Raw genomic sequence first — 15717 nt, forward strand, 5'->3', positions numbered from 1 at the left:
TGGGAAATCAAAATACATAAATGAAGATAGGGTTGTTGGTGTTTCTCAATCAATTTTGAAATCCTAGTCTAGAGGTTGAATGCAAAATGTACATATTGTATAATAAGTACAAATAAACTCACTTTGTACTTGGCTAACTGGGCCTTTTTTTGGTAAAGTTCAGCTTTAAGTTCCACAGAGGAGACAAGGAGGGACTTAATCTCATTAAGCCACTGTGTCTGTGCCTTATACTTGTCTAGAAAGTCTTTAGATAGCTGAATACACTTCTCCTGAGCAGTGAGCTCAAACCGCAGAGCTCCTGTTAACCCTTCCAGCTGAGAAAGACAATCATTTATTTCCTTTTTCAGCTGATCCGCTTCTGACTCCTCCAGAAATGCCATTGCTCGCTCTGTCTTCTCCCGCATAGTCTTCAGGAAAGTATGCCCTAGCTCCATGTCACCCTGCAGAGCCTGATTCATCAGAATGGAGTGTTGAGATTATTAAGAATATGTACATTGAAAGCCAGAAATCTCTCTTATCTGCAAACCAACACAGGATGAAAAAATCTTTTTTCTGTACCTCCAGTTTTTTCATTTTCCTCTCCATGGCAACACAATCAATAACATCAATGCTAATGGCCACACTGCTAAAGTTCTTCTGTGCTGTGCTCAGCCAGTCAGAAAAAGTATTAAAGATGCTATTGGCTTCTTCAATGCCAGACACCTCTGCCTTCAGTTGTTTGATTGTCTCCTACATGACAAAAATAAAAGCCAGATATACTATATTGTGTGTATTGTATGTGTATATTCAAACATGTGGATGCATATATCTTACATGCAGATGCAATAGCAGGGCATGGTAACGTGAGGTAAGCTGTGTAGCCCTAGTACTGACACGACTGCTAATGTGTGTTTCTTCTAAGACCTGCTGGGCCAGGGTACTTAAACCTTCTATTTCCTCCTGGTACACCAGGACCTCCTCATGCCATCCCTGTACAACACAATGAATACAAGGCAAAATGTAGACAAAATAAACATTTGACATAAGGCTCAAAACCAACAGTATCATTAAAAGGCAGTGTCTTCACAGACCTTCAGCAACTCTAGTTGGGCCTCCTTGGTGGCTTTATTAGAACGCCTGCAACTGCGCAGCTGCCCTTTATTCTCCATTCCCTTTAACCAGGTATCAAGGTGCTGGAACTTCTGCTCCATCTGGCGTAGCTTGGCTATGGCACTGTTCAGCTGAGATCTTGTTTCAATCAGTCGAGCCTGGTAAGATCCCCACTCCTGCTGCACTGTCTCCAGGGTGCGATCCTCTAACTGGGGTATTCCCCATGGGATAACCTGCTCTCTACTTACAAGCACTGTGTTTACCAGAGCTTGTCCCTGTGTACAATGCACCTGTAGGTCCTATAGATGGTGAAGCATATCAGATTTATAATCTGTAAGGGATTCTAATACAGTAATGCAGTTGTCTGGGTTTTTGTCATGCAGTATATGATGTCTGCCAAAAAACCTTATAAAATATATCACCGATGCTAAATATCTGACTATGCATTTAATTACTTAATAAAGTCATTATTAAAAGTGGTGCTATTAATGTACCATTATGTGTGCCAATTAATGAGATATGTCATGCTTTTGGGTTCTCACTTGAAGTTTGTGTAGAGTTTCCTCCAGGGTATCTACATCTCCCTCTAGCTGGGTGTAGCAACTCAGTTTTTCCTCTTGCTGCTCCAGCCAGTTATTAAACTCATGCAGGTTGTTCTGGTACTCTTGATGAGCTATCAACAGCTCCTCAGCCTTTCCCACCGCCACCTCAATAAAGAGAACACAATGCCTTCTTGTTAATAATTTACCATGCACTTATATTTTTTATTTGAGAGCTGTGCTTAGTAATGTACCTGGGCCTTCTCTTTAACGCTCTTGTACCGCTCTTGCAAGTCTTGAATCTCCAACTGGGTAACATAGTGCTCAGCCATATTGGAGCCTTTCACAGAGATGGTGTCCAGTACAGAGCTGTGGCTCAGAACTTCCTCATACAGCAACTAAAACGAAGTCAGAATTATATACGTATAGTGGACCCAAAAATGGTTCCAATCGCTGAAACCTATTGAATATTTATTTTCTGATTTATTTCAGAAATCATATGTTCATTGTGCATTGGCATAATGACAATACCTTGACCTTGCCCAGATTGGCAGCTTTATCCCTCATCTCAGAGCACTGCTTGTCTGTGGAATTGAGGCTTTCTTCTACACTGTCAATCCAGCTCACAAACTGATGCACATCCTCCTGATAACTGGTCCACTGTGAGAGAGCTCCCTCCAGCTGGCTGTGGGGTCACAAACAAGTTACCTTCATCAACATTCTCTTAAAATGACTTAAAATACACTTCAGCTGTATAGTGAAGCCCTTATTTCTCTTGAATTATTCTATTGTTAAAAGGATGAAAATTCTCTGGTTAGTCATTTATTAGGCTGATTAAAAGAGAGAACAACAGACCTACCTCTTGCACTGAATGGCTGCAGAAAGCAGGCTGTCCCATGAATCTTTTAGGTCATCAATCTGTTTGCAGACAAGAGGAACCCCCTCGGATGATGTGTTTCTCCGCACAGACTCACCCCTAGTGACTAACATTTTCAGCTGGATCTCCTTTTCCTGGCGAGCTGAAAGCAGGGCCTGACAACACCAAAATCATTAGTCAGTGTATAAGAAATTATAGCAAGCAATCCTAAATATGCTAATGCCAAACATATGATAATTTTAACTTTTATTAGTGCACCTCAAGTTTGATCATCCTGCTGTCCAGAACATTCTTATCTGCTGTCGGTGTGCAGTAGGTTTGAAGCATATGACTGGTATCTGCCACCCAGTTCTGCAGCTCCTTCAGACCCTGAGAGAATAGCTGGTGCTCGGACACAATCCTCTCAATTCTGGATGCTTTTTCCTAGTACAGCATATTACAGTAAAAATCACATAAATCAACAATCACATAATGCAGGTTAGTAATAATTTATTTGGCTGTTAAACATTTTCCATTTATCTTAAAAATGTTAAATGTGATAAGCGATCATGATGTTAACATATTGATCTGTATAGTTAATCACTGTGAGTTGTCTTTGTTAATTAGTTTTTAGTGATCCATGTTTGCTTCACCCTATTCATGCACAAGAGCATTCGTAAGAGAAAGAGAATCCTATGAATGACAGAATTGTAACCGTAATCAGTAATAAGAATTTTATTATATTTAAGGTGTACAAACTGAAATCTTTACTATCTGCCATTACTGTCTGCACATGCCTACACATATTCAATCTCAACTTGAGATTCTTCCTTTTGGACACAGTATAACAGTCTATCCTGCCATAAAGCGGTGAGGTCAGACTGGTAGTAGGCAGGCAGACATTACCTTAGTCTGGTTGCTTAAAGCTAGGTATTGAGCAGAGAGTTGCGAAACGCGATGCACAAAACCCTTGCCGGCCATGTGTCTGTCCCAAAGCTGCTTGGCCTTTTCTCTCAGTCTGCTCAGCTGAGCCTCCTGAGAAGCCAACTCCTCAAGCACAGACTGTGAACGCACAGGCACATTAGCACAAGCATGCAGCTTAGGACACAAGCACTGTTTACCTTCATTAGTATGACTGAAGTGTTACGATGGTTAAATGGAAGCAGGCTGAAGAGACTGATGTAGACAAACATTGAACCAAACTGACAAAGAGAAGGCAATGATATAAAGCATGATGCAAAGCTGAGGCTAAGCAAATTAAAGGTGGTGTTTTTATGTTGCATGAGCTATGAAAGAGACCCAGTCTATCTGTAAAATTAGTAGCTATATATTTGCTTATAGATTATAAATTATAAAAGCCAGCATTTACAATAAACCAGAGGTTTTTTCTTTACAATATAATGTGTATTGAATAAAATGGACTGTAAAGGAAAAAAAATATTTATTTATAACCTATTGAATTTAAGCATGCAAAATGATTTGGATCAGTTGATGAAATGGACAATACCTACATACTGCTTACAATAAGTAACAGTAAAATATATGAAATCTAATAAAAATGCTACTGCTAGCTTATAGCATGGTCAGAACTTAAAACATGCTTTACATAAAATAAAAGCAAAAGTTGGATGAATATAAAGCTTGCAAAAATATGATGCAGATGCAAATGAACAAATGCTGAGTAAATGTAAAAATGACTTAAAATTAGGAGGATGGGGAGCATTGATCATGTTCACCAGTGACAGATGTCTTGCTATCTTTGAATTTGTGATGTGATGGCAGCTGAACATACAACCTGGTATACTGTACCTGGAGTTTCTGAAGCTCGTGTCTCTTGGCTGGGAGATCATGCAGACGACTACTGCTTTCCTGCACTTTCACCTCTGTCTGGTTCAGCCAGTCATGCAGTGGCTCTATGCTGGACTCGAAGTCTCTCATCTGTGCTTGCAGGTTCTGTCACAAATCACACAGTACTTAGTTATGAGTTATTTAATAGATTTAACTGAACCTGTTATAACATATATTTTATGTTACTGTATGCATTTTTTATTGTCAAAACATTTTGATTTTGATTATTATGATTTTAGAATTAGTTGTAAGGAACATTTAAGGAACTCTACTTGTAAAGCAGTTTCTCTCTGGTGCAGGTTTGTCATAAGCATCTTCCAATCTTCTCTGGCACTGCTCACTTTGGCTCGGACTGCATTCACACGCTCTTTAGGGGCTATGCTGGTCAGCAAGTCCCCGCTAGCAGCCAGTGCATTTAGCTTACCATGCCCCTGTTCTCTGTCACTCAGGAAGTCCTGCAAATCACCACAACAAATTCATTACTGGTAATTTTCTATAGTGGTTTACTAACTCGAAAAAAATTGAATTTAAATCTTAGTTTAAATTGTCTGAAAATCTAGAAAGATATTTTGTTAAGGTATGCACAGAGTACCTGGATCTTCTGAAGACTAGAAGAAGCTTCGCTTAGATTTTGAGGGGCATCAAAGCATTTGGCTGTGTTAATTTTAGCATTGACCAGCCACTGCTGAAACTCTCGAAAAGCAGTACGGAATTTCTGCTCCAGCAGCTTCTCTTTTCTCTGGCATTCCCGAGAGGCATGCAAACTGAGGCTGCAGCAGAAAAGAGGAAAATCTAACTGTCTATTGGTCTATATATGACTTTTTACAGGTTCAAGATATAGCAGAGCTTGTAGAAGGACTCCTGTGTTTATCTTAATTTTACCATCGTGTTTTATCTCATTATGAACCTAAACCTTTATAAGCCTTTATTAAACATCTCACCTGTTATACTCTTTGATTAGGGTGGATACCCTTGTGGATTGTGTTCCCAGGTCTCTGGAGAAACGACAGAGGTCGTTCAGCTGTGACTTCAGACTGTCTGACATGGGTTCTGAATTGAGTAATGCTTCCAGGGTGTCCTAATTCATAGTAACATGAGTTTTGATTAGAATTTATAGTAGGTAAGATGAAGTGACTCACTGACATAAAGACAGTGCTACAAATGTGCTCTTTTTGTTGTTTAACATAGTTAATATGTCTTAAGTCTGGTATGTCATGTCTGATAATCTTTAAAATCCTGTACCTTGGCAATCTGCCAGGCCTGCACAGCTTCCTCACTGGTGTCCATGGCTTCCACCTGCTGCAGTGTGCCACGCCATTCATTCAGTCGACTGCTAAATTCCTGAAGGTCCTGTTCTAGTTGTGCAACAAGAGTGCTGAATTCCTGATCTGAGCTAGCCATCTGAGCCAGTGTGGCCTCTAGGCCAGAGCACGCATGCTTTGCACCATGTTCCCACTGCTCCCAAGCAGAAAGTAGTCCTGCCTCCTCCCTCTCCAGAGCTTCACACCCTACAGTGGAGGTGTGATCACGCACTGCTGGTCCACATCGCTGCACTCGCTCCAGCCTCTCCCTGCCCTGCTTCCTGGAGTTCAACAACTCCTACCATCACAAACAGGAATGTCAGCAATCACATACTTGCAGTAAACTAAGGCTATTCTGAGAGTATCTGTATGAATGATTGTAATTCATTGCACACCCTTACCTGCACTCTAGAGAGTTTCTTCTGAACAGAGGCAGCATCTCCAGACATGTCAGACCAGCGCTGAAGCTCCTCTTTCGCAGAGGTCAGCCAGTCATTCAGTTCCCGAACAGAATCCAGATACAACTCATGCTCTTTCACTATCTCACCCATCTGCTGTACCTTACTCTACAGAAAATAACAACACTCTAGCACTACATCACCACTGCTTTTGTGTGTGTGTGTGTGTGTGTGTGTGTGTGTGTAAATACAGTATTAAATACAATATATATACTTAAATACTTAAATATAATTTGTTTAAAATCATCAATAATAAGGATCAGTGATGAGGATCAACTAAAAATTTAAGAACTACATATGAAAGCATAACAGAGACATAACAGAATAACAGAGCCATCAAATTTACCTTGATAACTGCTGTGATGTCAGAGAACTGGGCACTGAGATCTTCTCTAAGCTCTTCTGCAAAGGCCTGGTCTCCAGTTTTCTCAAACAGTTCTGTCGCTTTCTCATTCAGGCGACTAAGTGTTGCTGAATTGCTATCAGTGTCAGCCTCTATGGCCCGCAGGCGCTCCAGCAGAGAGACCTTTTCCTTCAGTCCAGGCTGTTGAGGAAGAGCGACTTCAACCTCTTGCTCCACTGTGTCCATCCACTGCTGCAACTGAGCTTTCCCTTCCTGATAGCTGCCCCACTGGGTCACTGTCCACTCCAGACGACTGTTTTATACACACATATGCAGATAAATCTCAAGTTCTTACACTACTGTATGTCTCCCACACTGAGCAGCAAGTTAAGTTGCATGTTTGTACTTGGTGCACTAGTATAACCATACCTGTGACAGCTCATGGCAGCCATAAGCATGTTAGCCCAGGAATCTTTCAGATTCTGAAGCTGAGAACTGATAATCTTCTGTTTGTCCTTACTACAGTTCTTCACAATCTGCTCACCCTTCCCTACAGTCATATTTAGCTTTACTTCTCCTTCTCCCTTCATTAACAAGATATCCTGTAACACAATCAAACAGTTTTTCAATACTACATTTCCTTAAGATAAGTGATAAGTGAATATCAATGAGATTCACTTGTATTGCTTACCTGTACAAGTCCCAGCCTCTTTTCTAGAGTCTCTTTGTTGCCAGTGGTGCTGCTGAGAGCTGAGAGTCGCTCTTGTATGTTACTGAGCCAGGCCCATGTGGTCTTCAGTGTCTCATCAAAAGACTGTTGCTCCTGCAGGCTGAGCTGACAGCTACGCAGACGCTCTCTCACTGCTTTCAGCAGAGTCTGCTGCTGCATCTGTAGCTGTGTTGACACCCGCAACTCAGAACCACTGCCATGACCTCCCTCAATCAGAGTCTGAGCTTCTTGGCACAGACTCTCAAATGAATCCCTATAGGAGCAAATACATCAACATGTAAAATTAAGTTTCTGTATAGTTCTGCATTACTTTTTTCACCCAATGTGTGTTATCTGACAGAAATTCATTTAATGTAATAATATCTTACCTTTCTTTCAGAGCTTCCTCATAAAATGCCTCAACTCTCTCTAATGTTGTTTTCTCCTGCTCACTATGCTTGCTTTCAGGCAGCTCCGTGCTCAGCCTTACTTCCATACGCTCCAGCCAGCGGCTCAACCTCTGCAGATTGTTCTCAAAGCTGTACAGACAAAAAAAACAGCTCATAAATATACATGCACATAAAAAAAATTATCCCATAGAATCCGGTCTTTTCCCTACTATTCCTTATCTAGCAATAAATCCAGCATTTGCCAAAACACTATAGAAACAATATAACAAAAACACTTAGTACCATAAAATAAAGATTTTGTCCTCACCCATTGAGCAGACTGGCACTTTCCTCAAGACTCTGTTGGCTCAGCCTGCACTGTTCCACATAACTGTCCCAGTCCTGTTGGATGCATGAGAGGCTCTGCTGCACTTGGCCAGCACTGGCCTTAGGTAGGTGAAGCAGGAGTTTCTCCCCCTCCTGACACACATCCGTTAGACGACTTTCTCCATCTTCAACCCTCTCTAGAGCCCCCTGAAGAACACAAGAGCACAATAAGCATCCAAATTTCCCCACTGTGGGATGAATAAAGGTATATCTGCTCTTGATAAAGTGATATAAGATGATGAGGATATGTCATATGTAATGTATGACTTGGAAGAGCTGTACCTTCAGCTTCTGCAATTTGCGCTCTACAACACTGATGTCACCAGAGTAATCTGAGCATTCTCTCACTATGTCCTTTTGTCCAGAAAGCCAAGAGTGAAACTGTTTCAAAAGATCTAAAAAGATATACAATAAAGAGAGAGCAGTTTAGTGTGAAAACAAATACCACATAATATAAACCTACCATTAAGGTACCTATTAATAACAAAAAAAAGCTCACTGATTTCAATCAGAGAATAGTAACTCTCACCACTAAAGAGCTGCTGTAGTCCTTGCTGCATTGATCCCAACCTTTTAACACACAGCTGATTGACAGTTTCATATTTCTTGATAAGATCAGTTAAAGAGGTCCCAAGGCCAGCCAGCTCTTCAGAAGGGTACTTCCTGCAAAGAGTGTTCAGGCTCTCTCGTGATGAGTCTATACTTGTCTGCTGGTTCTGCAGCTCTTTCTGTATATCCTGCAAAAAAAAAAAAAACAACACCCAATTGTTTACACCCAATTGAAAGTAAGCTTCATAAAGACAAGTTACTTTAAGTTAAGATATCAGTGTGACAGACAGCTTTAATTTAAATCTGATTACTACATACTACTATGGACTACATACTACATTGAACTATGATGGTCAAAGTTCATGGGGCATAACATGAACAATTCAGTGTTTTTTTACTTTTATTCTGCAGATCTCTTCTGGAGGTGATCCAGATGCTGTATCCAGCAATGAGGCCTCCACTGTCTTCAGCCATTCAGTCATTTGGGAAAGGAAGCCCTCTAGCTGTTTTTTCTGAGAGCAAAATTCACTTAGATTGTTCTTTGCTTGTGTGCACAACTCCTGCACATTGTTTATCTTCTTCTGTAGATCAGCCTCCATGACCTGCCAGAGAATTCAAGATTACAGGTGTGCATGCAACAATATAGTCATGCTAGCTTAAATGTTAATGGACCAGTATTACAAACAATACCTGCAGTGATGTGGGAATGTCTTTGGTATTACAAAGCTGTTTCAACTCCAACATTCTGGCTTGTATTGTGCCTGACATTTTCTCTTTCTGTTCCACCTCAACCTGCATTGGTAGACAAACATTAGATCCATCTCCAACAGCTTGATTACAGTATGAAGTAAGAACTGTAAATTGCCAAAATAACACATGCCTTGATTTCAGAAAGGCGATTTTCAGTCTTCTGGCTGTCATTGAACTTGGTAAGGCTGTCTGTAAGTTCCATAACACAACTATTAGACCAGCTATCAATCTCCTCATTTGTATGGTAAATATCCTCCCATATAGAGGAACTTTTTCTAAGTTTCTCAAGGTTCTCCTCAATTCTCTCAGACACCTGTTGGCAGAGAGGAAATAGACTGACTTAAATTACAAGGACCTAGACAAAAAGTCAGTTTTAACAAAAGTTAAAAAAAAGTCAAAAGGACAAAAGTCAGTTTTAATTAAAGAGCATGGAATAGATTTTATTTGTGTGGTGACACACTTACATCTAGCCACTGATCCACAACAGCTTCCATCTCTGTCTTTATCACTTGGGTTTGACAGTCTGGAATCCTGTTTAACTCGCACACCAGTTGTTTTGCTTTACTTGAGAAGTGGTCCAGTTGCCCCTGATTAGCTGTCAGTTCCATCTTAATTGCTTCATGCTGATGAAAAAAAGAAGTCAGTTTTTTTGATGTTAGGTTTACCAACATACCAAGTATAAATGCGTTTTCTCAGACGTTGATAGCTGTTCTAATAGACCAATATTATTTATTAATACTTACTTTTGACAGGGACCTTCTGGTGTCTTCCTGATCCTTTATACCAAGTTTGTTTACAGCTACAGTCTCTGCATTTTCCACTATTGTATTAATAGACGATTTTAGACTCTGGTAATCTTTCATGAGCTCAATCATGGCAGTGCACTGTTCCTGCCTAGATAGTAAGAAATAAGAATGATGAAACATCCTGTAATTTAAGAAATAAATAATATATGCAATTGATTTGATTAGAGATTGAAAAGGGCAGGTCACCTTTCTGTAAGAAGTTTCTTGGTGTCCTCCCAGGTGGTTTTGAGGAGATTGATCTCCCTCAGCACCTCTCCTGCTAGCTCTGCATCTCTCTGTGATAGCTGCTGCCCTTTATCCCTCAGCCACTGCTCCTCATGCTGGTGTGACTGCAGTTCATCATCCAACTGGTTAAAAAACCGTAGCCTATATGGCAACACATGCAGAGTTTCAATTTTAAAACAAATCTTTCATGACATGGTGTAACACAATTTAGTTTTGGTAACTCATCAACATTCATTCATTCATTCATCTTCTACCGCTTATCTGAACTACCTCGGGTCATGGGGAGCCTGTGCCTATCTCAGGCGTCATTGGGCATCAAGGCAGGATACACCCTGGATGGAGTGCCAACCCATCGCAGGGCACACACACACTCTCATTCACTCACGCACTCACACACTCTCATTCACTCACGCACTCACACACTAGGGACAATTTTCCAGAGATGCCAATCAACCTACCATGCATGTCTTTGGAGGAAACCGGAGTACCCGGAGGAAACCCCCGAGGCACGGGGAGAACATGCAAACTCCACACACACAAGGTGGAGGCGGGAATCGAACCCCGACCCTGGAGGTGTGAGGCGAACGTGCTAACTCATCAACATATGTAACTCATTTGTAAAATTACATTAACCTTTTTAATTATACAAAAAAATATTTTTTAATGTACCTTTGTTGTAATGTGAGCAGGTTGGGCTCTTTAAGTCTTTGCTGGTCAGCCTTCTCTTCAATGTCTTCTACACACTTAAGCAGCTGCTCTTTACGTTGTCTGAAGGAGGTCCACAGAGCACCCAGAGCCTCAGCCTCACTCTGCTTGGAACCGAGCAGGGTCTTCACTCCATCCAACTCTGTGCTTAGTGTGTCAGCCAGTGACCGGCACAAAGTGCGAGTCTCTTTTGCATCAACCAGGTGAAGATGGGCTTTGCAGAGGCTGCTGTCCAGACTGATCGCTAGAGACTCCAGACGGCTGATATCAGGAATGATTCCTTCTAGATCTCGCTGTAGTTCATCCACACGGCTCTTGTCCCAGCTACCAGCACTCTCCACAGTCTGTCTGAGGCCTCGGAGGACACCTGCAGCCACATTATGTGTCTGCAGGAAAGCCTCTAGCTTCTCTACACTCTCACCTCGCTGCATAACCAGTTGCTGGGCCTGCATGTAGGGCTGCAAGCTGTTTTCCAGCCGGCTTTGTAAATAATGCTGCTCCACAGGTTCACACGAGGCACACAAGGATTCTGTCTGCTGCTGGAGATGCTCTCTTTTGCTGTTCTCACTTTGAAGCACCTCTGCCTTCTCCTGCCATAAACATAATAATATAACTGTACAATGTTGAAACTTTTCTAACACTGATGACAATGATATACTGATGAAAGTAATGATGGGACACACCTTTACTTCTATGGCAATCAACTGTAAATCTGTAATATTCACTTGGGAGAACGAGTGAACAGATGAAAGGAAAGACTCTCCCCATTTGAAGAACTGTTGCAGCGCATTATCATGTTCCTCCACCCGTGACTTATGGTCCTGAAGTATCTTTTTCCTAAAACGACCAGAAAAAGAAATACTTTACTATAGTACGTTTGCTATCACAGCATTAGCCATCACATCTATAAAACATACTGTATATGTTTTAATATATGTCTGACCTATGCAGTATGGCTGTATTTTGAGATCTCCATCTTTTTTTTAGCTGCTCATGATCCTCTTTAAGTGTTTTCACTTGTTCATCTGATGCAGCGGAGTAAAGGGCTGGAGCTTGGGCCAGTACTCCCTCATATAGTGACTCTAAAGACTGCAGCTCAGAGTGAAGGTGCTAGAAAAGGGTATTTTATTAATTACCAATGTTTCCTGTATCTAAACAAAAGTTAAAAGTGATTTTTTTTACTTACATTCAGCTCCATTATCTCTCCATCAAGCTTTGTTTTGTCAACTGTGAGATACTGGGTTGCAGAAGAAGACACAGACTCACAACTTTCAATGCATGATTGCAAAGAACAGTAGTCTTTTTCTAACCTGAGGAGGAATATAAAAACAAAACAATGAGATCCCATAATTTTGTACTTAGTAATATAAGAAATCATTTTTACATTTTTCACAGATTTGGAGATAATGTTGTAAATTTGGTAAAAACTCAAAGTGATATACTTCTGGCAGAGGGACAACAGGTTTTCCATATGGCTCTGTTTGTCTTTGGCCTGCTTTAGGCTCTGCTCATAGCTGTGCTGTAGTGCTGTTACTGAACATTCGGCTTTCTCTCGCTCACTTAGCCTGCGGGCCCCAGCGCTCAGAGACAGCAAGGTGGCTTTCACCTTCTCCAGAGACTGAAACAAATCCTAAAAGGAAAAAAAAAACAATAGGCGTCGCCAAACAAAGCACAAGTGCATGCATTGTTTGCAAACATTTATTTCTCTGTAAAAAAGATAAATGCTGACACATTAATGTTGAAATAGTTCAAAGTGGGAATCATGGTTGTGCTTATGTTGTTTTGGATAATACCATGTGGTCCTGTAGAGCTTTATAGATGTCAGATGAGGATGCACAGGATGTAAGAGGTGTGTCCAGTTTCTTCTGAGTGGCTTCGATCTCTGATTGCACCTTGAAAATTTATTGGAGTCAGCGCTTTTTTCAGTTTTGATTTGTTGTACTATGATCAACATTTAATATACATCTACCTGTTGAAGGTTTGTATTAAACTTTTGCTGGTGACTGGAGCTTTCTTCCAACTGTCCATTCAGATGCTCCATGCTCTCCTTAAGTTCCTCCCAGTATCTGCCAATCTGCGTCAGACGAGCTTTTATTCGTGCAGATTCTCCTGATGATACAAATTGGGATAGACCCTGAGCTCTGTCTTCCAGCTGGGACAGAATTTCTGCTCGCTCCTGCAGCTCTGCTGACATAGCCTGGCCACAGGAAAGAAGAACAAAACATTAATAAACAATGATATAAAATGTAAAGAGTACTACATATTGGAACCTTAACTGTACCTTAGCAGTTCTGATCTGCTGCTCCAGTGGTTCATTAGAGCTTTTTATTGAGTCAAGCTCTTTTTCCTTTTCAGATATCCATGAGGAGAAATCATCAAACTCAGTGCCAAATGAGTCCCACTTCATTTTTATGTCCTCAAGAGTTTTCACACTAAGACCAGAAAATAACGTTACAACCCCAAATATTACAGATCAAAATAGCAATATTGCCAAAAGGTCCAATAAATTTATGTTTTTTTCCACATTGACACCTTTTCTGCTAATAATAATGCTAATGCTAATGAGGGCAATTCAATCTGTTGAAATTCACACTCTGTTCAGTTCAGAAAAAAAAACTGTTCAAAACACACATTCCAACTTTCTACTGGATTGTGAATTCCTTCAGTTATAATCTACTACAATTATCTTGCAAGTCTAGTAGCTAAATCCAATAGCACAGCAAGTATTTTATTGTAGGAGCTCACAAAAGAATTTGTGATTGACTCAAAACCTGCAATGTTCATGTAATATAAATAAAAATAATTAGATGAAGAGAAGAAGCAGAAATGAAAAACAAAACAAAAGTGAAAAGTCGGACACTATATGAATTTAATGTATAGTGACGTTAACATTTTTTATGCTATATTTGGATAGCACTAACATAAAATATTCATTAAAGTAATGCATGTCTAAAAAAGGTCTTACTCTTTCTTGAGGCCAGCCACAGTTTTGTCCAGTTGGTCACTGAGTGAGTGAGCTTGTGTATGGAGCAAAGAAGCATTTTTAGGACCAAGCTGGATCACTGCAGCTCTCTGCAGCAGCATGTTCACCAGCTCTGCCTCAGTCTCACTCTGTTTCAATAGCTCCTAAAATAGTCAATAAAAAAATATTTAGGATGACAAAAGAAATTTAGGAAAATTTTAAGAAAATACACAAATATAGAAAGACAATTTATTTTCCAAAACTCAAAGTGAAAATTCACCTTAGCTTGTTTCAGCTCTGTTGTTAAGCTCTCTGGGCTACTGAAAGTCATCTCTCTCTCTGTGATTGAGCGTGCTCTACTCACAAACTCTGCCACTGCTGCTTGTTGGCTGTCAAACTCCTGCCAAGAAGCCAGTGTTGCCTGTAGACACAATGGGGAAGTGCAATTAAGGAAAGTTTCTATTGACAATAATAACTATTGAAAGGTATAAATAATATCTTTACCCATTGTTTTCAAAAATGGATTAACTTTAGTAATAATTTTGGATATATATAAAAAAGGTCGTCTGAGATGACACAGGGCATGTTACCTTGCCGAGGAGATATTATGCCTTAACTAACCTCTAGACTTTGCTCCTGTGCCTCTGTGCTTTGGTCCATCTGGTTCAAGGTGGTATCTAATTTGTGCAGGTCATCCTGAAGGCTCTCCCCCATTCCCTCCTGAACTTGGAGCTGCTGGCCTCGGCTAATCTGCTGCTGCATGTCCCTCCTTTTCAGTCGCATACGTTTCAGTTGTTGCTGTAAGGTAGAAAAGACAAATATAAACTAATAATCTGACCTGAGACAGTTCTCAACCAATAACTCAACCTATAAGATTTGAATCTGTGGTACCTGGTGAATGAGCAGCAGTTGTTGAGCTTCTTTTGCAGACTCAGAGTTGAGGATCTTTGTTACCTCTGCCTGTACCTCCTGCTCACCTTGAGTTAGTTCATCCAAAGTGTTCCTCACTTGCTCCTGGAACTGCACACAATCTCCAACTGCCAATGCCATCTTCTCAGACTGCACACACACACACACACACACACACACACACACACACACACACACACACACACACACAGAGTTTCTTAATGAACTAATGGGACCAAAAGGGCCAAAATACGAACGTTGCCAAAATATACATATTGATGCTTCATATGCAGATGGGAAATTGATTTATTAATAATCATAGCAGCTCACTGGACTTGATGGGTATTACCTCAGAGAGGGAGCTGAGAAGGCTCTTGAAGTCAGTGGACAGTTTGGCGAGGGCAGTTGCCTGCCTTTGGGCATCATTCACAGTGCTGATTTCTATTAGCACAGCCAGACGAGATTTCAGCCAGCTCACATTTCCTTCCTGTAGCTCTGCATCATTCCTTAAACTCTGTAAGTGAATGAAAAAAAATTACATAGCTGCTTTTGGTTTAATATAGTGTATACCCATGCTTTTGCTTGCTTTTTCTGTCTTACTTCTATTGTGGATTTCACCTCGATGAGTTTACTGGGATCACTTGCACGGTTTCGCAAAAGCCTGAGCTGGCTTTCCTTCGAAGATAACCAGGAAGACAGTTCAGAATATCTGTAAAAGAAGAGAAAAGGGACTATATAAAACCATCATCATTGACTGTTCGATGTTCAAAGAACATAAATACTAGGCACATTTGTAATCCACAATAGCACTCAGTCATTGTGATTAACAGCAGATCTTACAGACCATATACTGTAGGTTACTAAACTGGTGATGCATTAACATGATGCTTGA

The 15717-nt window shown here is 40.6% G+C and overlaps 1 protein-coding gene across 4 annotated transcripts in view; it reads right to left on the reverse strand.

The window, feature by feature from the left end:
- syne1b (spectrin repeat containing, nuclear envelope 1b) overlaps positions 1–15717 on the reverse strand; it is a 66361-nt gene that overhangs the window by 32676 nt on the left and 17968 nt on the right. For all 4 annotated transcript variants that reach the window (XM_060879578.1, XM_060879579.1, XM_060879576.1 and 1 more), the window contains 43 exons: positions 15426–15534; positions 15175–15339; positions 14808–14975; positions 14538–14714; positions 14197–14337; positions 13920–14080; positions 13236–13386; positions 12924–13151; positions 12748–12846; positions 12397–12584; positions 12141–12264; positions 11898–12064; positions 11638–11791; positions 10919–11544; positions 10211–10390; positions 9962–10112; positions 9683–9841; positions 9349–9531; positions 9159–9260; positions 8867–9070; positions 8449–8656; positions 8202–8314; positions 7861–8066; positions 7533–7682; positions 7126–7417; positions 6864–7036; positions 6438–6747; positions 6035–6199; positions 5575–5931; positions 5274–5410; positions 4925–5102; positions 4605–4787; positions 4294–4437; positions 3391–3546; positions 2764–2928; positions 2488–2660; positions 2160–2313; positions 1883–2026; positions 1632–1796; positions 1071–1388; positions 814–969; positions 559–729; positions 123–449 (listed from right to left, as the gene is read on the reverse strand). In XM_060879578.1, coding sequence (XP_060735561.1) covers positions 123–449; positions 559–729; positions 814–969; positions 1071–1388; positions 1632–1796; positions 1883–2026; positions 2160–2313; positions 2488–2660; positions 2764–2928; positions 3391–3546; positions 4294–4437; positions 4605–4787; positions 4925–5102; positions 5274–5410; positions 5575–5931; positions 6035–6199; positions 6438–6747; positions 6864–7036; positions 7126–7417; positions 7533–7682; positions 7861–8066; positions 8202–8314; positions 8449–8656; positions 8867–9070; positions 9159–9260; positions 9349–9531; positions 9683–9841; positions 9962–10112; positions 10211–10390; positions 10919–11544; positions 11638–11791; positions 11898–12064; positions 12141–12264; positions 12397–12584; positions 12748–12846; positions 12924–13151; positions 13236–13386; positions 13920–14080; positions 14197–14337; positions 14538–14714; positions 14808–14975; positions 15175–15339; positions 15426–15534 — 8182 coding nt within the window. The remainder of the gene's footprint in view (positions 1–122; positions 450–558; positions 730–813; positions 970–1070; positions 1389–1631; positions 1797–1882; positions 2027–2159; positions 2314–2487; positions 2661–2763; positions 2929–3390; positions 3547–4293; positions 4438–4604; positions 4788–4924; positions 5103–5273; positions 5411–5574; positions 5932–6034; positions 6200–6437; positions 6748–6863; positions 7037–7125; positions 7418–7532; positions 7683–7860; positions 8067–8201; positions 8315–8448; positions 8657–8866; positions 9071–9158; positions 9261–9348; positions 9532–9682; positions 9842–9961; positions 10113–10210; positions 10391–10918; positions 11545–11637; positions 11792–11897; positions 12065–12140; positions 12265–12396; positions 12585–12747; positions 12847–12923; positions 13152–13235; positions 13387–13919; positions 14081–14196; positions 14338–14537; positions 14715–14807; positions 14976–15174; positions 15340–15425; positions 15535–15717) is intronic.

The sequence above is a fragment of the Tachysurus vachellii genome, chromosome 10 (assembly GCF_030014155.1).
Source record: "Tachysurus vachellii isolate PV-2020 chromosome 10, HZAU_Pvac_v1, whole genome shotgun sequence".
Taxonomy (NCBI): domain Eukaryota; kingdom Metazoa; phylum Chordata; class Actinopteri; order Siluriformes; family Bagridae; genus Tachysurus; species Tachysurus vachellii.